The sequence below is a fragment of the Prinia subflava genome, chromosome Z, assembly GCF_021018805.1.
Source record: "Prinia subflava isolate CZ2003 ecotype Zambia chromosome Z, Cam_Psub_1.2, whole genome shotgun sequence".
NCBI lineage: Eukaryota > Metazoa > Chordata > Aves > Passeriformes > Cisticolidae > Prinia > Prinia subflava.
In genome coordinates, this window is record NC_086283.1 from 71750435 (window position 1) to 71775987 (window position 25553).

Here is a 25553-nt window from a genome sequence, read left to right on the forward strand (position 1 = left end):
GGTTCTTATGCCTTTCATGCATTCATATACAACATGGTGTCAACTATACAGCTGATTCTTTCTTGATTTAGTGTCCTTGGAGCTGGTCTTGCTACAGCTACCTATGATGCCAGACAATGGCAGGGTTTTGTTAGAGGTTTTGAAAGTACTGGGATTCTGGTGGTAGTCCAGAGACATTTTTCTTCTTCATGGGTGGCTTAAAGATTCTGAGACAAGACAGAGGGTAAGAGGTGCTTATCTGCAGGATGGGGGTTGTCATCCTCCTTATAGTGAGCTGGGGCCTTTCACTTATCGTGAAACCGTGGTTATGAAGTATACAAGGTAATGCAAGTATCTCTTAAGGAAACTAGGGTGAGTTTACACTATTGATTTAATACAACTTCAAGCAATGAAGCCTAGTGGGTGCAGCTGCCAGATGCTCCAGCCTGGAAACTGAGGCAGAAGCCTTGCCTGCAGCACTCATTTTTGTTGGGGACTGCAAAGGCACGCTGCAAAAATGAGGTACGGGGAAGGGCTCATGCTAACTGAAGTCTGTGCCAGAAAACGGGCGAGTGACACCGAGCTCCAGCCCTGGGGAAACGTGGCTGATCGGTCACACGGCTTTCCCACCGGGGAGGGGAGACCACCCCTCCAGAGGGCTCCTCCGCCCGCGCAGGAGGCGAGCTGCAGACCGCTGCCGTGCCCGCCCTGTCCGTGCTCTCGCATAGCAGGCCAGACGCCCACCTCCCGCGGCCGTGAGGGCCACCCGGGTCGGCTCGGGCGGGTCCCAAGGCCGCCCTGCCTCCGCCGTTCCCTCTCTCCCTCCCTCCTTCGCTGCGGGGCGCGGTCCCGCCCGCCGGCGCGCTCGGAGCGCGCACGCGCGGCTGGAGCGGCGGAAGCCCACGGTTGGTTCAGGCGCGTGCCCGGGCGGGGGGCGGCGCGCGCGACCCCCGTTCCCGCGGGAGCGGCGCCGCGGGCAGGCCCGGGCTGGGCCGGAGGGCGGGGGCGGCACCGGCACCTCCTCGGGCGGGCTCCGTCCATCCCCGCGCCTCCCTTCGTCCCCGCGTCTCCCTCCATCCCCGCGTCTCCCTCCGTCCCCCGCGTCTCCCTCCGTCCCCCGCGTCTCCCTCCGTCCCCCGCGTCTCCCTCCGTCCCCCGCGTCTCCCTCCGTCCCCCGCGTCTCCCTCCGTCCCCCGCGTCTCCCTCCGTCCCCCGCGTCTCCCGTCCCTCATCGCTGTTGTCTGTGCAGGGAGTCCGGTAAGGAAACCCTGGTCAGGCTTGCCGGGTATCTCCCCGGCTGTGAAATAAGGAAGTGCTGCTGTCGCTTTCGTGCAGCTGCAGCGTGCGGGTTGCCCTGCAAAGGAGGAAGAGGAGGGTGTTCTCTGGGTTTGAGGTGTAGTAGGAGAGGCTCGTGGTTTGATTGGCTGTGTGTTCCATGCAATGGCCTTGCTCTCCCTGGGTTTCACACTTTCGTTTTCTAGCTCCAGTGGTTAGTCAGATGAAATAACAAGACTTCATTCCCCTCAGACTGATGATCCGAACAGTAATGTTCGTAAAGTAACATACATTGTCTGTCTACGAATGGCTCTTTGGTCAGTGGTACGTGAAGATAGTTTTCATGCGCTTGTGATAAGGAGGGTAAGGTGTGCATATGTTAATATCAAGCCACATCCCCCTCCAAGCCCAAGTGACGTGTTTTATCAGTGCAGCAGATGTTTACAGGTATGCCTTGCTAGATCCTATCAATGAAAAGTAACTGGGTGGGAATGTCTTGCCTTGTCAGCAAACCTGTCAACAGCCACCTAACAACTGTGTTGTACCAAGGTCTCTGCTGCAACCATCCACTGTATAAACACGAGGTGTGTGGGGTTTTGTCACAGCAAAAATATGCTGTTGCTTATATTAACTGGCTGTTCCGATACCTGTTCCATTTTGTTAAACAGAAGAGTTGCAAAAAGTTTAAACAATTCTATTCTGACACTTGATAACATAACATGACTTCTTAAAAACCTAGTTTGGGAAAGAATTTAGTTGATTGTTTCAAGTCCACCTTGTTTTTTCCTGTTGAAGTGTATTTTTAGTTTTAGTATCAGTAGTCTTTGGCAGTAATTGTTCAGATTTCAGGAAGGTCACTGGTGTAAAAATGCAGCTGGATCCAGAAATTGGGGGAGGCTGTTGATTATTGCTGTCTGGCCTTAGCTATCACAAATATGAGAAGTGTGGCTCTCTTGTGTTTCTACTCTCTGTTCCTTTTTCTGACTGGCTTACGATACAGCCTTTTTAGAAAGTGGTGTTTTTTTCACTCTTGAAATGTGTATTATAGAGCACAATATTGTTGAATTTGTGCGGAGTCTTAAAATGGTGTTTCACAGCAAATAATACAGTAAGTTACTGATCTGTGTTGTTGTGCTCTTGTTCAAGGATTTGTGAAAAAAATCTCCAAGTCAGATTTCAGAAGTCATACTTTTCTTAATGAGCAGGGGTGAAAGTGAGGCACAATCTCTATAGTTGTGTATCAGTGCAACACCGATGAATGTGCAAGAAACAGGAGGATATCCACAGAGCTGACCATTGCGCTTCTTGGGCTTAGAAATTGAGTACTGCTCATGTGGGGTGTATTTATGAAATACAGTATTCTAAGTATGTTTTTGGACAATCTTGATGCAAAGTATCAAGATTGTCCAAAATATTTTTTATTTTTCTAGGTTTGCATTCAAATGAGTCTATTAAAGCAATTTATATTTCCTATTAATATTTCTGGTTAGCACAAAGCTTTCTCATTTCTTGGAATTGACTTTCTGCCTGCCTGACTCATTCTGTGGTCTCATTACTCTGTGGCTGTCACACAAAGAGTCAGTAGTGAACAGAACTGTAGTGATTGTAGTGAACAGAGTACTAAGTTTAAGGTACCATTGATGGAACTGTGCAGAAAGGAAAGGGTTAGGAAAAATGCTGTCTATGTATCCTGTCATAAAAGTATTTTTTGGAAAGGCGAGAACAATTCCCGATCATGTAGGAAAGACTCAGTCATGTTTTGGTGCAGCTGAAGCTTTTCATGGGCACAGCTACTGTTGGCTTTCAAATGATTTGTATTTGAGTTGTTTTTTTAGAAGAAATAGCTATAAATTAGGATGCAAGGGAAGAAAACCACAAAACCTCTGATATTAGTGCTCTGTATTTTCTCCTAAATTATTTCTTTGGAAAATTGCTTTGCTTGGAGAATTTCATTGCTTGTATGAATACTGAATGTATACAAATAAAAATGACTTAATTGCTTGTAAACCTTTTCATAAGAGTTTTTTTCTTTGCATATTGTAGTTTTTGTGATCAGAAATCATGAATTTTGAAGAACAAAATCATATGACATCAGTCTTCTTTTTTTTTTTAATACTGAAGGAGTATTTGAAGGAGTAATAAATTCACTTTGTGACTTCAACTTTAATCTAGTACTTCCTTCCTAGTTATCAGATTTTGAACCTCTTAGTTTTTCTTTATTCCTCCTTCTTTATCTGTTTATGCATGGTACATAAACCAAGAGAAAGGGGGAAAACTCACTTTGCCAGAGTAAGTCAATATATTAACATAATTTATTTGCTATTGCTGGCGAATTATAATGAAAAATATGAAGCTTAATTTACTATTATAATAGACAGGAAGCAAATGTGTGTAACTGAAATACATTGCCCAAAGTACAGTTTTACATAGACCTTTCTCTTAATCCTTACATCCTTTTAAATATATATTAAAATTATGAAACGGCCTAGAACTGAGTCTTGAGAAATAGTAGTTAGAATTAATGTGTTAGTTTGGAGAAGGCTTTACTCAGTAAGATGGGGTTTGAAAAGCAGAATAGAAAGTAACCTCTTACATGCTGCTTTTCAAACGAGTGATAATGGTTGTTTGTATACCACATTATTTTCTATGTCTTTCAGAAGATAGTGAAGACAAATGAAAAATCACTCTGTCTTGAGAGTGAGGCCTGTATTTGCATAGTTCTGGCTTAATTGTGGAATTTGCCATCCAAGGTGTGGTTTTGAGGGTGGCTGATGTTTGTTTTGGTTTTGTAATTATAAAAGTGAATAGGGTCATGCAGGCAAAAGTAAGTCACTGAGAGGTAAAAAATTGGAATATATTTCTTTGATAGGCATTCTTTCTGTTATCTCCTGAATCTCTCTTTCTGCTTATTGCTCAGACATTGTACAAGTAGGTCATTCAGGAGCAAGTATTTCAGTAGTTGTATCTCTGTTTTGTTTGTTGAGCTGTTATTTCCCATTCTGAGGAAGTGCTGTGAAGTCATGCAATCTCTGCTGCTGTGGTAAGATGGAAAACAGATGGATTCTTCAGTGGTCAGCAGTGTTTCTAGCTACATTTGGGTTTTTTGGCCTTCTGTCAGTCTGCATGATTTTCCCTTTGTAAATTCATGGTGATTACTCCCAGTCACCTTCTTGTCCTTCTTGTGTTTGAAAAGCAGTTTCCAGGATTGTTTCCTTCACCTTCCCAGGGAACAGGTGTAGTTGCCTGGCTCCTCCTTCTTGTCCCTGAAAACAGGGTTTTCATTGACACTTGTTTTCTTGAGTCCTCTGTAATGTCACCTGTCTGCATAAAACTTCCAAACATAGCTGAGAATAACTTCACAATGACAAGACCAGCTCTCTCAGCACTTGCGTTGGCACCTTAGCAGCTCACATGGAATGTTAGGTCCAATTTATGTCACGGTGCTGTTTTGAGGCCTCAGCGTCTCCATGCACGGCTAGCCTGGACACCGCGACACGGGACGAGGATCAGTTCGAGCGCCGTGCGACGATCCTGATTCCTGTGGGTTCTTGTTTCCAGAGATCTTTGGCAGCGGTCTTAAAGTGACAAAGCAGAGGCAGGGTGGGAGGCAGAGAGGTAGCAGTTTTTATTGTGCAGCAAGCGCGATATCACCCACCTGCGCCTGCTCTCACAACTGCCCCGAGGGCAGTTCTGCATACACCTTTATACAGATGGTGTCAGGGAGGGGTAAAGGCAAAACAACCAACAGAGGAATTCTAGGGACCATTAGACAGGTGCAATATTCAATTTTTGCCAGCCAGGGGAGAGGGAGAAATACAAAACTCGCGGGCTTTCTGACGGACAGAAAACTGACAGTTACGTCACTTGCCTCAGGGGTACACGTGGATGGGGAGAGAACAAAGGACATATAACAAACTTATGACAGTCCAGTTCACGTAAAAATTTGTTATCTGATCCTCCCTCACTCGGAGTAAGTGTTTTGTCCTCTACACTTTCCCACAGGTCTCAGGGACCTGGAATTCCAGAAGATAGGTCTTACCCATAAAAGAGCAGGGTAAACAAGGTGCTTTGGCATTTTTATATAATTTTGATACTTTCAGCAGCAAGCTGACAATTTCTGGAGCATTCCTTATGCTGCTTATTTACCTGTACAAATCTTTCTCTTGGAATTCCATATCTGTCACCAGATTCAACTCTAGCAGGACCTTGGTTTTCCTAACCCTAAGTGGTGTTCCTGTGTCAGTTGTGTGCACACAATTGGTGCATCTCCACCTTACCTTGGTTTGGCTGATTATAAGATCTCTGTTTTTCGCATCATCCTGCATCCTTTGCTTGCAAACTGTGACCACCACTTCCTTGCTCATTCAGAGGTCACCACTTTCCTCTCTCATTATTCCTTGTTAAAGCATTCTCCAAGCTGATTAACCAGCCTTGGCAAAGATGCTTTTACCCTATGCAATTTCAGGTGGATCTTGTTCCCCTTCACCCTCAGTTCTTGAGCCTCATAGAAGGTTCTGTGGATGTAAGTTCTGCACAATCACTTGATCATTTGCAGGTGATCTCCTCAAGTTTGCCCCTTCACCAGCAGCATGAATGAGACACCGTTTGGCTACCAGACTTTGGCCAACACCCTGTGAACTGTGTAGTCGTGCTTGCTACATTCCGGTCTCCCCTGGCTGTGTCTGTGGTGCCGGAATGGAAGAGCAGCTGAGGGTAGTAGTCTGAGAGCCAGACTATTGCCAGTCTCAGTAGTAGTCTGTCCATGGTATCCAGGACCCAGGCCCCTGGCAAGCAGCATACTTTGCCAGGTGACAGGCTGGTGACCAGCAGAGGTGTCTTTGTCCCAGAAGCAGGGACCCCCCACTGTTCCTTACCCTATGCTTCACATACTGCCACAGGACGCAGGCACAGATGGCTCAGAGGCTTTCTTGGACAGAGCCTCCTGTCCATATGTGCTGCCAGGGCTCAGAACCTCCTCTGTAGATCAGAGCTGCAGGTAGAACAGGTCCTGTCCTCTTGGTTCTATGGCTCAGAAGCTCTCAGGCTTTGCTGCACTCTGTGTCTCCACATCCAGCCTGATAAGCTGAGACTGTCTGCTTCTCCTTGTGCAGCAGGGGTTTCTGTAGCTGCAGGATCTTGGTCTGTCTGTCTCCTTTTCAGCACCCCTGAATGTAGAGTTTCCTCACCTTCTCCCTCAGCTTGTCTGCTTGATGAAATGGGTCCTTCATCAGTGCATACTTAGAAGTATATAAAATATTTTTGTAAATTCTGAACCTGCTGGTTTTCACAGCTACCTTACAAAAGAGACACATTAAGAACTAGCAGATTCAGTAGTATAATACCACATCATTTTATGTCTAGAGTCTGTACCTAAGTGTGTAGTGTATTGATACTATGCATGTAACAGCTGGTAGTGCATGCATGCTAGATATTAAGAGAGATTATAGGTCTAAATAGGTTTTATGATTATAATGAACTTAAAAACAAGTTTCAAGAACACAGTAGCTTTATTCAGTATACAATATGGCCCTAAAAGCAAATGTTAGGAAATTCTCTATTTTTAGGATAAAAAGAAATATTTATTACTCTGCTATACTTGAATGAGAACACTTACATTAGAAAATAGCAAACAAAGGTTATGATAAATAATGCAAGGAAGTGTGGAAAAATGACAGCTTGTTTGGATCTGATTTTGATAAGACATCTAAAAAAAGAAGAAAATCTATTAATGAAGTTTGTGAATAAAATTAAGTAAAAAAATTTTGAATGCAATTGAGGATAGTCAAACATGAAACAAGTAAGCAAAACCCCTGGAAACAGATGTTTGATAAACAAAATTTTGATGTAACAAGTAGAAACTGAAAGGAATGGAAAGAAATCCATCAGAAATGAACACAATTCCCAGACACCCAGAAATCGGGGAAACTAATGGGTAAGAGAGTAGATTGTGATTTATATGTGCATTGCAATAATAAAATATGTGTGTGAAGGTAGTCTGACAAAAGAAACCAACAAGACTGTAGTAATCCCTCCCCTGATAGTTGTGCTGAATAGTGGTTACAACTTAGTGATGTGTTGTTATGGAAATCAGTTTATGAAGCTCAGAAGTACACATTGTAGGACTCGGTGATGTTTTTTTGGTCTAAAACCAAAAGGAACCCAGCCCAGTAATCTGTAAGGACGTAAACCTTGATGTTTTAAATGTGATTAATAGAAAATGTTCTATTGTGTGATATTTTTAATAATCTATGTGAAATATGTCAGGTAATGGCTCCTTTCTCTCTTGGTTTGCTATTAATGTCATGAAGGAGGTTTTTTAAGCAATGAAACCTCAAATTCTTAGTGAAGCTTTTGACTATTCTAACATAAAAGCTTTAAGAATACAACCATGAAATATAGCAGGAGACTATAATAGAAAGGTGGGATGAACCTTTGTGGAACATAAACAATCCCCTATATTACTTATTTGCTTTGCAATCTTTTTCTTTTGATGGAAGAGTTTCTTCGCTGCTGCCTGACTGACAGTTGCTGCTTTACCTATTAATAGTTTTCCTAGGTAGTGGTTTTATTTACATCTTGGTGATAAATGTTACTTTTTAGCCAGACATAACTAATTAATGAAATCATAAAATGTTTTGCTACCTGATACTTGAAAAATGTATGTAAAGTCTTTGTAAGTTTTTATGTCATTCCTTAAATCAACAGCTGACAGTTTTTTTCTTTCATACTTGAATATATGAATTTGAATTTATGAACCATATAGATTGCAATATACTAGTTAATTTACTCTTTTAAAAAAAATATTTTTTGTTTATTTCTTTAGGATTATCTTCCTGGGTCGTGACGATTTTTTACCTGTTTGTGTTCAATGGGGCAACGAATTCACTTTGTGATTGACCCTCAGGGTTGGTGCTGCATGGGCCTGATTATCTTCGTCTGGCTGTATAACACAATCTTCATTCCAAAGGTCATCCTTTTTCCTCATTATGAAGAGGGAAATATTTCAGTTGTGGCAGTTTTATGTAAGTAATTTTAACTTCTTTGTACTAATAAAATAATGTCTCTACTGATCATACATAAAAAAAAAAAAATCCTATCAGAAAATAAAAACTAGGATGAAAGTAAAGACAAAAGGCAAGATAAAGGGTAAGAGTAGTGGATATGTCATACATTTTTGTGTTCTGAGAAGCTGAGACCCCTCATTTCACAGCTGTTATTGTAGAACTTGTTTTTGTGGAAACTGGTGGAAAGTCTGAATGTGGCTTTCAGGTCCTGTGCTTAGAACTGTTGACAGGATTTCAGGGTCACATCTCTAAGAGCCTGTCAGAATTTGGTGTGATAGTACTGATGACTGGCAACAAACTAAATTTTGTTAGTTTTGTCATACCTCCCTGTGTGGGTTAGTTCATGAGTTTTGCTGATAGGTTGGCTGGGGAAAAGGCTTGAATTATGGCTGGAACAAACTTCAAGGTGAAGATACACTATTGGGAATATATTTCATATGGAGGCTTTGAGGTATGATTGGTGCTTGTGTGGTAGAACAGTGGAGGAACTTCTTGAAAACAATAGTGTGGTCATAGTAGCACCTGCTGGTGCTATCAGAACTGTTTGCTACTTTGTTCACTCTATTGGGGAGTACTTAATGTTGTATACTTAATATCAAAAACATATCTGAAATTGAATGAGAAGGCTGAGTGTTTTCCAACTCAGTTCTGGAGCATCCGTATTTTTGATATTGTTCACTTTGTGCATATGAAAAAGCCTAACACATGCTTATATATTTTTTTAGGTTATTACTTCTGTTCATTGTTTTGTATAGCTTCATTGTTTAGAGCCTCAGTAGCAGATCCAGGAAAACTACCTGAAAATCCAAAGATACCAATTACAGGTATGTTAAATTGTTTTTGCATAATTGAATAAAAGTTACTTTAATATCATCAAAATAATTAGGAATAAATTTGACTTTGTAAGACTTAATGGAAACCATGGACTGTCCCTATTGAATAAAGTTAGTATGTCATTGTTTTTAAGATGTAAATTTCTAGCACTTTTCCTTGTGTAGTCCCAAAACTTCTTTTTCTAAAACTTGTATTATACCAGAAAGTCCAGTTATGTAGGACCTTCTCTTAGGAATTTTTTCCATGGGAGAAATTTTTTTGCATTTTAGACTTTCAAACATATTGCATATGCTACTAACTTGATAATATTTAATGAAAAAAATGTTTAGAGGTGGGTAGTTATTTTAATTCTGTAGCTTTTATCTAAGTAAATTTATACGAAGTTGAAAATGGTGGTGGAAGGTAGTCCTATGCTGGTTTTTACCTGTGTATTTTTAATTCTTTTTTTCCAGAGTCTTATGATTGTATGGGCTGTTAACAAAAACCCCCAAACCATGGTGCTAATTACACTGCTTTTTATAAAGTAGCAGCTTAATTGAGCAAGTCCATTTTGTCCTTGTAAATTTATCCCACAATTCCTGGATGGTATCCAGTGCTCCAAAAGTTAGATGAAATTTAAAACTTTAATGATTCTCCACAGAGAAAGACAGTATGTTTATGTTGGGTGCTATTATCTAATGCATAGAGCTTTTACTTAGGAGTTTAGAATGGAGTTGTGCCGTTAAACAGGATGAGATTTGTCATGTTAACAGATAACGCTTAATGACTTAAGAAAATATATCCCATGCAGTGAGGGTGAATACTTCAGTCTTGTCTTGAGATGTGGTGAATGCCCAGAATAAAATTTTGCTCTCTCTTTCTGATGTTACTGAAAATCTAGGATGATGTATTTGGAAACAGGATCTTTTTAGTGTTGGTATTGATGATACAACGTGGGTGAAGTAGACAGCTGATCGTAGAAAGGGGTGTTTTCTCCCTGGTATTCAGATGTGTCAACACTAATTGCAGAAAATCTCGTGCCAGTGTTCTTTCTGCTTCTGGTAACTGATCTTTGATCCAGTAAAATGTCAGGTGTTTCAGGCTTGGGGTCTGGAATCAGAGTTTTTGCTGCAGGAAGAGCAACATGGGTGTTGCCGCCTGATGAAGGCACTTGCTAGTTGCAGGCATCTACATTTATACTGAAGTTTTCATTTACCTTTAAAATACCAGGAGCAGTGCAAATTCCCTTTGTACACGAATCTTATTTTCTAATTTAAGGTATCTCTTTGCAGAGATCTCCAACCTTTGCATGCTCCATTCAGTCCATATGGCAGTCATACTTAATAAGTACTGCTGAAGGTGAAGCATTTAGGCTAGGTCATGACTGATAGTTTGATTTGGTTTGTGATATATCAGGGGCTTTGTACTTTTGGAGGTAGCACTTCAATTCTCTGGTATTCTCTTGGCTGACAGGAGGATACATTTTTGCATAGTATAAATGGTGTTAAAAAATGAGTTGGGGTGTTTCTGAACTCTGGTGGTAGCTACCCTATTAGTGAGTGACACCTTTGTGACACTGGATTTAGGGAAACAGATTGTAAATCAGTTTCCATCTGTCATTATTACTAGTTTAATGATCTCAGATATTAGGTTTCTTTACTTCCAGTGTCCAAATGTTATTTTACAGCAAAAAAGACCAGATTAGAGCTGCCTGCAGATGGATGGCTCAGAAGAACTAAATATAACTTTATTTGGTTTACATAGTGACAATGTTTTTCAGTAAAAATTTCAGAATATCCTACTGTAAATATTAAGCTTTTTTTTTTCGTTTTTTCCCCTCAGTCCCTGAGATTTGAGAGATTTTTGTGTCTAAAAACCAGTTTATTTAGGTAGAAACAAAATTGAACAGTTAAAGTATTCAAGTTTCTGAGTTGTCCACCTGTTTTCCTTAAAGGCAGAAAATATATGCTTTTGTGACTGGAATTATTTCAGTGTTAATCTTATGTGTTTCCAATGTGAAGACAAAATTTTTGAACATATAATTTGAATTTTCATTTTCAGCAAATTCTTCTAGTTTATGTGGTGCAATTTGAGATAAATAATAGCCAAGCTGAGCAATAGTATTCCTGGTACTTTCAGCTACTCAATATCTCTGGAGATCAGTTTTTAAAGAATCTCACATTAGTAATTTAAAAATGGTATATGTTTGTAAATGCAAGCCTATCCTCTATCTCTTTCTTTGATTTGCTTATGTGTAAAATTGCATTTTGTGATATGCATGCCTTTAAAATGCTTTGAGATGGAAGATGTTCCTGAAGTGTTCATTATATATCATATTTAGTTAGCTAGCAGTAGCAGTGATTCTTGGGAGGTTCTGGAACAGCAACTAGATTGTATCTTGACTCTGTCTAGCAGATAATTTTTTTTCACAGTAGAAATGTAAGGAAATAATTGAGTTACAGTCTTCCTTGTCTGAGTCATAGCTTTTGTACTGTAATAATTACTTTGTAGAAATTTATAGGAAGAGAGAGTATTTTGGAGAAGGAAACTGGCACAGAGTAACGGTAATATCTTCCAGTTTAATTAAGGTCACAGTGGGAAAAGCTTTTTATGTGTTACTTATCCTTCCCAGATCATAGTAAGATTTGGTTTTTTAATTACAATTACAAGCACACAGATTTATTATGAGCACACATTACTGAGTTTAAATCTCTCTAACGTGTCTTTACATTTTCACCTAGAACTAGAACATTGGGAGTTATGTAACAAATGCAATATGATGAGACCAAAGCGTTCACACCATTGCAGTCGCTGTGGACATTGTGTGAGGAGGATGGATCACCACTGTCCATGGTAAAACCAGGAAATTTCGTCTAAAAATCTACTGCTGTTTTAGTGAATCACTTTGAAATTTGTGCTCTTGACTGCTGCTCATTTTTTCTGTTTCTTTCCCAGTGGTGCTTAATCATTTAGGCATTTAAAGCAGGGAAGTAATAAATTTGAGCTTTCATATTTCACCAGTAAAACTCAGACTAAGTGAAAATAAACATTTCTGAAAGTAGTTCTGAGGTATCATTTTTAGCAAGACAAACTGCAGAGGACAGAATTGACATCAGGATTCCCTTTAGCCATTTTTCAAACTACCTTTTTTGTCAAGTTTTTGCTACTTCAGAGAATAGCGCTTCTGTCACGCTTGCTTAGGTTGGTACTGATGTCTGTGCCAATGCTTCTATGAAATTGCATCCATGTAACTTCTGTGACTGTGTCCCAATTTCAAAGGTTTTTGATCTTGTGCTTAGAATCCTTGTGTTTCCTTTACTCTTTTCATGTTGGAGTATGTAAAAGGAGTTACTGAATAAGGATGCCTGTATTGTCTTCTGTGCCTTTGATTAATTTCTAAGTCATATTTCTTTGTTATTGGGGTAGCCTGTGATCACATTTATTTTAAAACATTTGTTTGCATTTCCAGTTTCTGGACTCTCTGTAGTTCACAACCTGTGGAATGTGTTGAGTAGCAGAAGAAAAGGCATATTACTGTGAAATTTTGCAAACTTTAAAAACCAATTTTATTACAAGAGTTTGACTTAAAGTTGCAGTAGTACCTTTGCTGCATGAAAATACAGAGCAGTGTGTCTCCTGTCCTAAGCAATAATCTCAGTAGCACAAACTACACTTTAAGTTATGGTGCAAGGCCTCCAGTAATTTGCTCCCTAAGCAATCATAGTTTTCTATTCACAGTGTCATAACTTTAGTGTTAAAGTATTTGTATTTCTCTTTTCATATATGGACACTTTGTTTCTCTGCAGGATTAATAATTGTGTTGGTGAAGACAATCACTGGCTGTTTTTACAGCTGTGTTTCTACACTGAGATCCTTAGTTCCTATACACTGATACTTGACTTCTGCCATTACTACTACTTTTTGCCTCTGAAAAAAGAAAACTGGGTAAGAACCTATTTTCTCTGTGGAGCGAACAAATAGTATTGCAATGTAGTTTGTTTTGGCATGTAGTTACTACGCATTTTTGGTGGCTCAGCTTCACTCTCAGGCAAGAGACTTCAACTAGCTGTATGTTATTAAGTAAGCAAACTGATTTATGGTAAGTAACAAAATATTTTTATGAAAGGGCATATGATTTCTATGCATTAAAAACACAACACTGGTTTCCTCAGAAATCTAGGAAAGGAGAGAAGAACCAGTTAGCTTTCTTTGGAAGTGTATGTGAGTACTGGAAAGACGTAAAATAATTTTTTTAGATGTATTCAAATGTCCTTTACTTTCTCCAATGTAGATTTATGCTGAATATATAGGTATCCTAATATCATGTTTTCAAAACCTGATACTGCTTTTTTAAGAAAGGACAAAGACACATGATCATTCTGCAAGAGGAAAAATATACATTGGTTTTGTAGCAGTATTTTCTGTTCCTTTGAAAAGGTTATGTGGATTAAGGAAAATTAGGTTTGGTTTGTTTCATGTGGACTGTATAGAAATAGTTACAGTTACATGTCTTGTCATCAGTGAAAGGCAGTTGTATACACAGACAAAATGGACTTACTGACTGGACTGGAGTAAAAAATTAAGGAATTTCTTCCACTATGAAACTTATTTTGTAAAGTTGCTATCTGGTGCTCATTTATGCCTATTATCTGTAGTATTCAGATAGTACTTCAATAATATTGAAGAAGGTTGCTTGAAAGTTTCTCAGTGCTTGAAACTGCCAGAGCAGCAAAGTTAGAACTCTGTCTTTATAAGAAAACTGTTACGCCATCTTACTTACAAAGAAGCGTAAAAACTTCTAGCCTAAATCTGAAATGAACTTTATATTTGTACTGGACTATAAAAAATACAAGAACACTAAAGAGAAAAACCTAGAAAACAAGTTTAAATCACGTTCAAAATTAAGTAACATTCCAAATGTCACAAGTTAAGAGAATAAGATCATTGCAGATATTGCACTCTAAATTTTGTTGAGACTTTTTCTAAATACTGAGGTGCAGAAGATTTTTTAATTCTGTATTGATACCACACCCCATCATACTCTCTGCTGGTGATGTCATACTCATCTTTCCAGGCTACTGGAACCTGATCCTTCATTGTGGGTAAGGCAAGTCCCATTTTCCAATTTTTTTAACAACTAAAGTTTGTCATATGATTTTGTATCCTACATTATATAAGAATTTCACTTGGTGAAAAATCCTGCTTCTGGAAAAGGATGGGGCATAGTCTTCTGAGCTTCTTATTTGTTCCTGTATCAGTCTGAAGTGGATGTGATGTTCCCGTAAAACTGTGTGTGAAGATGATGTGGCAAAGCAGAAAATGAAAGTGTAGGAAGACTGTATTCCTTGGATAATCCAAAACTGATAAAAGTTCTATATTCAAATTCATAGATACAAAGTTTTTATTGTGGGGAATGTTCCAAAGTTGAGGAATTTTGTAACTCTTTGTTTAAAAAAATTGTATTAGAAAGGAATTTAATTACTTTGTTCCATCTACATCAATATTTCCATTTAAATTATTAAAGGGACTCTAGAAATATGGAACAGAAAATCATTTTCTGTCTGCTTGGAGCATCTTTCCATAGGCACTGAAACAGTTAGTTGTTAGCTTTTAATTGTATAATGTCATGGTAGGGTATTTCCTTTTTATTGTGAATGTTCCCTGAATGTATTACTTCATGTAATTACACTGTGTTAGGTAACGAGCCACGGTTCCATTTGTTAGCCTTGCTTTTTAAAAGTAGTATGAAGGGTAAACAAATTATTTGCTTGGAGGTAGTCTGTGCAAGAGAAGGAAAGGGAAATCACGTTTACTTCAGGGGTTTTACAATACCTAAAGAGGTGATAATAAATAATCATTAATGATGACAGTTCAAAAAATGAGTATGAGTATGTATAAAATTTGTTTTTGCTGATATAACAGGATTCATTCTATGTCTTTTGGAGAGAGGCCTAATTTTAATATCTACCCCTTTAGAGGTGACAGGTTAGGAGGCAGAATACGTGTGCAACAGTTATTTTAATCCATTTTAATGTATTTGCCTGAAGAGTGGATCAGGTTCCTGTATTTGGCTGCCTAAGTTTACAGAGAGCTGTGGAAGAAATCTGTTTAGTTTTGTTTAGTTGTACCTGTGGTTTTATTTGGCTTTATCAATTTCCATATGTGACGCTCAAATGACGCTCTTCCTTTTAAAAAATGGATCTGTGCTATCATATACAGTATCCTGTGCCCCAGAGAGAAAAATATGTTTATACAATATAGAAAAACAGACACAGCAGGTCTGAGCTGTTCAGACCTTCGTTGAGTACAGTGTACACTGAAGAGAATCTAGCTTTCTCAGTTTTTCAGCTGTGGAGTGGGAGAGCACACAATGAAGTGGAGAAGACTAGAATAGTTTGTTGGCATGCCTAGTCACTATATCTCTCTGGAAAATGACACCAGATTTCCATGAAGCTGATTTTTTAGAATGTTGATAAGGATGCGATGCTGTATACGTTTGCGCCACAGAATAATTTGTCAGAACTGTGTCTGACATCAAATGAACAGGACTGAGAATATTGGCTTAGTAGTAGTTAGGGTTTTAGGCAAGCATGCTGCAAGGTTCTTTTTATCTTCATATAACAAATGAAGCTAAAGTATCACAGCATTCCAGAGAGTGCAGTACCTTCAGCCTGTCACACAAGTGTGGTTCTTTGTTAAAATTTTGGCTGTAACTGAGAGTTTACATTTTCTGAATTGACAGGGGCTAGTGTTTAGCTCGGATTCAAAGAACTGGGTAATTTTTTTTCTAAACAACCATCTGGAATAAGCTTAGTCTTGCTCATTAAAAATATTTGTGAATTTTTTGGCAGTGTGCCTTCATCTAAATTTTTACTCTTCAGATATAAAGTAGTATATAACACAGAAGCTGTAGAATTAAAATTGCTTTTAGTGCTATTGTGAAACAATAATTTTATTACAGTACTGATTAATGCATTGTGAAAATTTGATTAGTATGTTAGTATAACTTTCTGAATTAAAATTTGTCGTTTTATTTTTAAAGGATGAAAAAGAAAACCCCCAAACTTTTTAATTAACTGTTCTGAGTTAAGGGTGATAGCTCTAACAGTAATGGAAGAAGCTGTTTCTATAGATACAAACTTTCCGCTTCACCTCTTACTGCAGAAAATTGCTTTATAATAGTCTTGGTTCTTGTTACTTGTACAGGGTCGGAAAGTTAGGTTATGGTTGTTGCCTCTGTTTGTCCAGCAGGAGGAGTGCAATTACTGCTAGAAATAAAGGAGATGGTAATTAAATTGATTATGTGGAATGATAGCACAAGAAAAAGATATTGTTCAAATAAAATTAGTGTATTAGTTCTTCTGCAAGCTTTGGTGATTTTCAGAGGTTAACACAGGAATATTCATAATTTTACATCTTCAAGAAAAAGTGTTGGGGAGCCTGTATCTTTTAGGAAGTAGTCAATATTGTAAATAGTGAGATGAGAAGAATAAATACTAGACTTCTTATCACTACATAGTTGCTCTCTCCATGGCTGTGCTGGCACAGATTCTAGATACAGCTGGTCAAATTGCAAAGGTAAATGCTTTGGCAGTATATTTTACCTTATTTATAGAAGGTTTTTAGTCTTTTAAGCAGAAGAAATTCTGCTGATACATTCTGTTTGCTAGAAATGTTGCTACAATAATTGTCATAGCCAAACCTCCTGACATACAACAACCCTTTGCTCTGGTTTAGTTTTATTTTGTTCCTGTTTCTGCAATTACAAATCATTGTCTTTGACTTTGGAAAAAGATTTTTGCAGTAATATTAATATTGACTAATATTAATTAAAATCTGAAAATATATATCACCAAAGGTCCATTTATATGTAAAGAAAGTCTAAAGGAAACTTTTTCTCTTAGAATCACAAAATTGTGTACAGGATGGGAGAGCTTTTTAAAAAATGAAAACATCAAAATCTTCCTTCTCAGTGTTCTGCAAAACCAACTCAACCCTGCCCTCCTACAGTATAGTTTAAAGGACAATACATGAATATTGAATTAAGTTCTTCCTCTTTCTTCCTACAAAACCTGCAGTCTGTAGTTTTTAGTTTGCTTTCTGGAAAGTCTGGCTTTTGTATTATGCACTGTTTTTGCCATAGCCAAGTTGATAGACTGACTTCATCAGCAGGCTGTGGCAGACATATCAGGCATTTACAGCTGAGCACAGACAAACAGGTTATCATGCGTTACACAAAGTACCATTCTCCAAGAAATAAAGGGTCTCTTAATATATTCTCTTGTATAATAATTTCTGTGTGTGTCATATTTCAGCAAAGAATAGAGATTGAATAAATTAATCTTCCATTGTAAATGAAAAACTGAAGATGGTCTCTTTTGGAACAGATACAATATCCTGTGTTTCCTGCTGAGGGCTCTGCCCTCAGTACAGTGTGCTGCTTTAAAGGAATACTTTAAACCATTGAAAACAGTAACACAATAATCTACAGGGCAGGGACTTGTTATATGTTTTTGAGCTTTTTTGCTGTTGTTATTGTTGGTAGGGTACAAAGAGAGTTGAATTTGGAAGCAGTGATCTTATAGTGGACTATGATCTAGAGCTGGACCCATTGCTGGTTTTGACCTCTCTTCTGTATGACAGCATAAAAGCCGTGGTAGCTGTTGTCCTAGTCACTGGTAGCATTCATTGTGGGGATCATCTATAACAGTTGAAGCTCACAAATGAAGACGAGGCATGTGTTCTGCTGTGGAGTTGAGGAAGTCTTGTTTATCTGTCACAGAGACTTCTTTCTATAAAATGTTTTGGTATTGCCTGTTGAGATAAAGATACCAGATCTCGTGGTTTGTACTCTATTTTTCAACATAATCCTATAGACCTAAATGTATTTTGTGACAAGTTTTTCTTGTACACATTTCTGTCCATTTTTTTGGGTAACTAAGAATCCTTGCAGTTTGACTGGGTGGATAGAAGTAGCAGCTAAATGGAATTTAGAAACCTTTAGAACAGGCAGCAGCGGAGTGCACATGTGTGGTGTAGGAAATGCTAAATAGAAAGGGTGTGGCAGCAACCCATGTGAACTGAAGTTTTGACAGATGAGTTAGGCTGTGGAGCTGACATAAAGAAGAGTAGAAAGAGGCTACCTGAGGGAAAGCTCTCATGTTGTTAAGAATGTGCATTTAACATCTGTGCCGAGGCCATATATGAAAGCCTGGTGCAATGTGAGAAAAGCTGCTGTGGCACAAAACTCTATTGTGCCGTGATAGCTGAGTGTTCATGCATTGGTGATGTCAGCTAGTCTGTGTGTATGCTTTGTGGCTCAGTCTGTATAGTTCTGTCTGTTAGCAAAAATAGACTGCACCCCAAACTCCAAAATCACACTCTCTCAGTACTCACACTACACTGAGACTGGTGAATACTAAGTGGTGTTTGAACAAGAGGATCTGTTCAAAACACATGGAAAGAGGGTTTCCTATTTTAGGACAAATTTGGGAGGAAACACTGAATGGGGTCCCTCTGGAAAAGCAAACCCAAACTGCCCCTCCCCAACTGGTCCAGGAAAAAAATCTCCTTAGAGAAAAATGGAAAAAACTATTTATTTAACAAACAAAGTGCCCACAAGCACAAAGAATGAAGAATATGCTGAAGTGAGAAAGCAAGTTGAGAAGGTCTTTGCTGTGTGTGCAGCTCGGCTCTCTCTCAGTGTCTTATCAGTCGCTCTGGCAGTGGAAATGCCGTCCTGGACCCCGGTGGGCTACAGTTGTGAGTCTGGGGGCCTCGCTGGGTTTTCAGTCCAGGACAGGTTTAAACACTCCCAATAAAAAAGAAAAATACAGTCCAGGAATCTTTTCTGCCTCAGCTAGCTAAACTAACTAAAAGCACAGGAAATATCTGTCCCACAGTCTGTCAGTGCTTCATATGAACGCTGTCCAGGAGCAGAATGTGGAGGAATCAGAGCAGTTTCTCAAAACGAACTGTGTGCTTCGTCTTTCCACCTCTTTGCTCTCGGAACCGGTCTTAAATGTACAGAACACAATATCCGACAGACAGAACAAACGACTGGGGATCAAGCATCATAAAGTCACCCTAGGACAGAGGGATTGATTAATTATTGACTAGTTTTGATTGATTATAGTTTTCATTGGTTTTCTCAACTGAAAAAAAATCTTCTTGCCAGTTTAAAATGGAATAATAAAACCAAATTGCACTGAGCTTTTATGCAAAGCTGCAACATCCTAAATACATTCTTCTTCTTTTTCTGCTGCTCCTCCTTCCTCCTTCCTCCTTCCTCCTTCCTCCTTCCTCCTTCCTCCTTCCTCCTTCCTCCTTCCTCCTTCCTCCTTCCTCCTTCCTCCTTCCTCCTTCCTCCTTCCTCCTTCCTCCTTCCTCCTTCCTCCTTCCTCCTTCCTCCTTCCTCCTTCCTCCTTCCTCCTTCCTCCTTCCTCCTTCCTCCTTCCTCCTTCCTCCTTCCTCCTTCCTCCTTCCTCCTTCCTCCTTCCTCCTTCCTCCTTCCTCCTTCCTCCTTCCTCCTTCCTCCTTCCTCCTTCCTCCTTCCTCCTTCCTCCTTCCTCCTCCTTCCTTCCTCCTCCTTCCTTCTCCTTCCTTCTCCTTTCTCCTTCCTTCTCCTTCCTCCTTCCTTCTCCTTCCTTCTTCTTCTCCTTCCTCCCTCTTCCTCCTTTCTCCTCTTCTTCTTCTCATCTTTTCTTCTTCTTGGAGTTAAATATTTCTTTTACAATGTACAATTATGTAAGTCATTCTATTATTAAAGTCTGATTGCCAAAACACTCAGTTTTGGCATATACCTTGGTTTTCTATAGAAAAATGTTTTTCTGTCTGTTTGACAGATTTGAGGGCCCAATATTGGTTTCCAGTTCATAATTGCTTAGGAATTCATTTGCTTGGGATGTGGAAAAAGAGGTGACATATGAGAGGAATATAGGAATATTGGCAGGGAATGCAGGGATGTGACAAGGAAAGGCAAGACCCATTGGAATTGAGTGTGTTAAGGAATATCAAGGAACACAAGGACCTCTACAAGTACATCAGCAGCAAAAGAAAGTTTAGGGAAAATGTGGGGATGCTGCTGAAATCAGATGGGTAACCTGCTGACTGAAGACACAGAGAGGGAAGAGTGAATTACTTCTTTGTTTTGGACTTTACTGCTGAGGCCATCCTTTAGGAATCCCAGACCCTGGAGGCCAGAGAGGAAGGCTGGAGAAAGAAAGACTTGCCCCTGGCCGTTGAGGGTTTGGTTAGAGATTGGCTAGGCAGAAAAAACCATAAATGCATGGGCCCTGATGGGATGCACGCACTGCTAAGGTGGCAGATGTTGGTAAGCCCACTCTGCATCTTCTTTGAAAAATGATGGAGGAGCCTGATGACTGGAGGAAAGCCAGTGTCACTCCCATTTTCAAAAAGGGCAACAAGGAGGACCTGGGAAACTACTGGCCAGTCAGCCTCACTTCAGCCCTGGAAAGGTGATGGCACAGATCACTGTGGAGGCCATGACCAAGCATGTAAAAGAAGGTCATCAGGAGTAGTCAGGATGGACTTGCAAAAGGAAAATTATGTTTAACCGATCTGATGGCATTCTGTGATAGCATGGCAGGATGGGTGGATGAGGGGAGAGCAGTGGATGTTGTCTACATAAGCTTCAGCAGCAGCTTTGACCCTGTCTCCCATAACATCCTCATAGGTAATCTCAGGAAGTCTGGATTAGAGGAATGGACAGGGAGGTGGATGAAGAACTGGCTGAATGGCAGAGCTCAGAGTCATGATCCGCAGAGCAGAGTGCAGCAGGAGGCCTGCAGTCAGTGGTATTCCCAAGAGAACAATACTGAGACCAATCTTACTGAACTTGTTTGTCGATGACCTGGAGGATGGGATCAAACGCACCCTCAGAAGTTTGCTGGTGACACTAAACTGGGGGCAGTGGCTGACCCACCAATGGCTCTGCTGCCATTCTATGGAGCTTGATCAGCTGGAGGGATAGGCAGAGAGAAACCCCTGAGGCTCAACAAGGGCAAGTGCCAGGTCCTGCCCCTGGGGAGGAACAGCCCCAGTGCCAGCACAGGCTGGGGCTGACCTCCTACAGAGCAGCTCTGTGGGAAAGGACCTGGGACTCCTGGTGGGTCACAAGCTGTCCATGAGCCATCAGTGCCCCTGTGGCCAGGAGGGCCAAGGGAATGCTGGGGGGCACTGGGAAGAGTGTGGCCAGCAGGTGGAGGGAGGTGACCCTTCCCCTCTACTCAGCCCCAGTGAGGCCACACGTGCAGTGCTGTGTCCAGCTGTGGGCTCCTCAGCACAAGAGAGACAAGGAGCTGCTGGAGAGGGTCCAGTGGAGAGCCCCAAGGATGGTCAGGGGTCTGGAGCTTCTCTCTTATGAGGAGGGACTCTGGGCACTGGGCCTGTTTGGTCTGGAAAAGAGAAGACTGAGAGGGGCTCTCATCAATACATAGCAATACCTCAAAGGTGGGTGTGGGAGGATGGTGCCAGACTCTTTTCAGTGGTGCCCAGCAACGGGATGAGGAGCCGTGGCGATAAACTAAAGCACAAAAGGTTCTACCTCAGTATGAGGCAGAACTTCTTTACACTGAGGGTGGCAGAGCACTGGAACAGCTGCCTAGGGAGGTTGTGGAGTCTCCTTCTCTGGAGACACTCAAAATTCACCTGGATGCATTCTTGTGTCACCTGCTGTAGGTGACCCTGCTTTGTCAGGGGGGTTGGACTGGATGATCTGAGGTGGTCCCTTTCAACCCTTAAGAGGATACCACAAGAAAAATAGAGAGCTTCTATTTACAGGACTATGTACTGGCAGGACAAGGGGAAATGGCCTTAAACTGACAAGAGTAAGCTTAGATTACATATTAAGAAGAAATTCTTTACACAGAGGCTAAGGAGGCACTGGAAGTATTTGCCTAGAGAATTTATGGATGCCTCATCCCTGGAAGTGTTTAAGTATTTAAGGCCAGATTTGATGGATGTCTGAGCAACCTGCTGTAGTGAAAGATGTCCCTTCTCGAGCAGGGGAGCTCTAGGGACTAGGTGATCTTTAAGGTCCTTTCCAATGCAGACCATTATGTGATTCTATGATTCTATGATCTTTAGTGTGAAAGGCCTATCCTTTTTTGTACCTCTAGTTTAATGTGGGTTAAGGCAGATGAAAATGCAGCTTCTCTTCTGTATGCTAGGATTTTCTTTTGTCATGTTTTTGGTAATGTGTTTTTTTCGTGCTGAAAATGGTGCTCAAGAGAAGGAACTCTTCTAAATTAAAGTTGTAGGGGGTGCTAATGGGGGAGTGTCATGCTAGATTCAGAATGTAACTTTGCTGGTGGCACTCTTCTCTCACATTTTATTGTTTTCTGTGAAGTTGAGCTTGAATACATCAAAACATTTCTAATATAATAAAACATATCAATGAAGATAATGAAGAAGAAGTATTTTACAACTAGTAGAAGTTGTGTCTTGTCTTGCTTTTCTTTAATGATTTCATTAGCTAATGGAAAGGGGAATAAAGAATAGTGTGGCCGCTTTTATTTTGTGTTGATTTATCTTTGAATTAACTCATCAAATAAGAAAGAAGGGTTAAAAGAAATGGAAATTAACATTTTTTCTATAGCAGCAAGAAAGGCAAGTATTAACAAGAGAGGGGAGAGGTGGTGCACCACTACAATAATTCAGAAAAGACTGTTGAGGATTCTTTTCTGGTTTAGCTTCTTAACTAGTGATTTCTACTTGTAGTAATATTTTGAAACTTCATGGAAATTACTTAAATGAATTTTTTGTGTGGTTTTTTTGTTGTTGTTTTTGTTTTTGTTTTGGTTTTGGTTTTGTTTTGTTTTGTTTTTTTGGTTTTTTTCCCCAAACATAATTTACTTTATTCTCTGTTTAATTAAAAACTAGCATCCTTCTTCCTAAAGTTTTAGTGGTTGAAGATAAGCAGTGTTGGGTGTGAGGGGTGTTTATTTTTTGTTGTTATTTTGTTGGTTGGTGTGGGGGTTTTTGTTTTGTTTCATTTTGTTTTGTTTTTTCATTCAGTTCTGTTCTATATACTGGTTGTAATTTAAAGTTCACTTGAAAGGTTTTAACACTTTACTGCCATGATTTAGCTTTTGTAAGTGGAAAACCAGATGTGTATATTCAAAAGACAGCCTTGGAAATGTAATTGTAATTTAAAAATAGGAGAATGGGGTCTGAACTCATGGTACACCTAATGTAACTGCCACATAAAAATGATCTCCTGTGATAAAAATAAGGTGCTCTATGCTTTGAAGTCATTACATAACACTCTTTAATGCTTTTCATATTTTCTGCCGAATGAGAACAGACTTTCCAATGCAGCTGATCAAATACATCCATATTCCTGTGTACCCTGAAGTATCTGTACTGTTCACCCTTATGCAAAGTGGCAGTAATGCACTCAAGGTCAAAATTTAAAAGTTGGAGATAAGTTTATATTGGGTAATAGACAGGATTACATTGAGAACAATCCAGTACAGATACTTGGACTTTATGGGTACAATCTTCAAGTGTCAGTCTTGGAATATTGTTTTTCTTTCAGAAGAGGTGATGTAAAAATTAAATGTGCTGTGCCTAGTAGCCAAGGTATAAGAGTCTAAATAAATCAGACCATTTAACAGAGTAGTTTTCTTGTATTATATAGCTTTTGTGTGGTAGTCTGGCACAGTTTGAAGTGGAAGATTCAGAAATAACCCATTTGAGCTTGAGCTATTCCCAAAACCTTAACTACTTGAAGGAGTTTTTTTCAACAGTCTGGCAAAATAACCCCCCAGTTGTTAACGTGTATAAAGAAAAGATTATTGGTTTCTGCTTTTAAAACATAAATAAATATATCAATGACGTGCAATGTAACTCAAAATCCAATATTTGCCTTCAACTTTAAGGCTTTGAGAACACCTCTTACAACAGTTACCTAGTATTTCCACTTGGTTCAAAGACTTTAATTAATTTCTAACTGCTAAAGTCTCTTCTTTCTGTCTCATTCTAGGATGTGTTTGTATTTAGACATGAACTTGCTCTCCTAAGAATATCTGCCTTCATGGGTCTAATAATATTAGGTGGAATAAGTCGACTCTTTTACACTCAGCTAATGGGTATTTTCACTGTAAGTATCTATTTTTAGAAACATATATTAGTTTTATTTTCAGTACAGTTAGTCAAAGCAGAAAAGCAGATTGCATTTCAGGGAAGACTAAAAAACACTTGCATTATGAAGGACATGTTTGATATGTGGTCTGTCAAGCCTCTTAATGCTAGTGAAATCTAATAAGCTTTCTGACAAGCAAGTGTCTAATAATTCCAAGATCAAGTCAGTTTCCTGATTTGTTGTAGTAAAATAAACTCATACCTTGTCCTGGAATTGCGCAGTGTACAAGGTATGTAGTTGATTTTTGTTTTTATTTTAAACTCTTGTGTACCCTGGTCAAAATTATGTGAGAGTGAAGCTAACTGACAAATCGGATTTTGAGAACCAAGTGTCTTTGTTAAGTATTTTGATAAACATGCTTATGTTCATCTCTTTATTTGCCAAACTATTGAATGTAATCATGCAGTTTACAGTCCAGATGTATATTCTGCATTTAGATACACAGAAAAAAAAATCCTCAGCATTGAAAAATTTTCCAGTTAAATGAATTTGGCAATGTAATGAATACATACAAGAAACAAGCTTCTTTTGGCATAACATCCTGTTCTGTACATTAGAAGTTAATAGCCACCAGCAGATTCCTTAAAGTTATCTTGAGAATCCATACAAATATTTAAAATATTGTTCAACATGACAGAGTACCTTTGTTAGATATGTACATGTTAAAAGAGTCTATGATCTTGCCTGCTGAACTTTTTTTTAAAGACAATAATGTACAAGATGGCAACATCTTTGTTGCTACAGCTTTTGGAGATATGCTTGAGATTTCATATTGGAATTTAGAAGGTTTGCACAGTACTAACTTCTGTAAGTACGTAATGGAAAACCTCTCAACTGTATTGTGTACTTTTGTTGTATGGAATAAAGCAAAAAGAATTACAGTGTAGTTTTTAATTATGTTAGATAAAGCAGTAATACTGCTTTTTGGTTTTACTGCATGACCTCTACATATTTACTGCCTTTTGCTTTTCCTGTCATGGTAGTTACACTTTCTATTATTATCACCATTCTCCAGCTACTCTACCATAATGTGTTCTGCACTTACTCTCAACCCTCAGGTCAACAGATTTACTTTTGTGTACCCGTACTGTGTGCCTGATTTCTGTTCCAGGGTCTTGCTGACAGGTTTTCTCTTCCCTTTTTAAATGTTGCCTTTATGTCTGCATCATCTAGAGCTGGGATGTTTTTCTAGACCACCACTTTGGTGGTTATCTAGCTGAAGTGGTGAATTTTGCTCACCAGTAACAGGTGAGACA

The 25553-nt window shown here is 39.4% G+C and overlaps 1 protein-coding gene across 2 annotated transcripts in view; it reads left to right on the plus strand.

Annotated features, from left to right (window-relative positions):
• Positions 1-806: 806 nt before the first annotated feature.
• ZDHHC21 (zinc finger DHHC-type palmitoyltransferase 21) overlaps positions 807-25553 on the plus strand; it is a 43278-nt gene continuing 18531 nt past the window's right edge. The window contains exons 1-6 of one of the 2 annotated variants that reach the window (XM_063423045.1): positions 808-884; positions 8078-8276; positions 9044-9142; positions 11873-11984; positions 12938-13076; positions 24139-24255. In XM_063423045.1, the coding sequence (XP_063279115.1) occupies positions 8123-8276; positions 9044-9142; positions 11873-11984; positions 12938-13076; positions 24139-24255 (621 nt within the window). In that variant the 5' untranslated portion in view covers positions 808-884; positions 8078-8122. Of the gene's footprint in view, positions 885-8077; positions 8277-9043; positions 9143-11872; positions 11985-12937; positions 13077-24138; positions 24256-25553 lie in introns of both variants that reach the window. The other variant, XM_063423046.1, reaches the window with a different exon arrangement.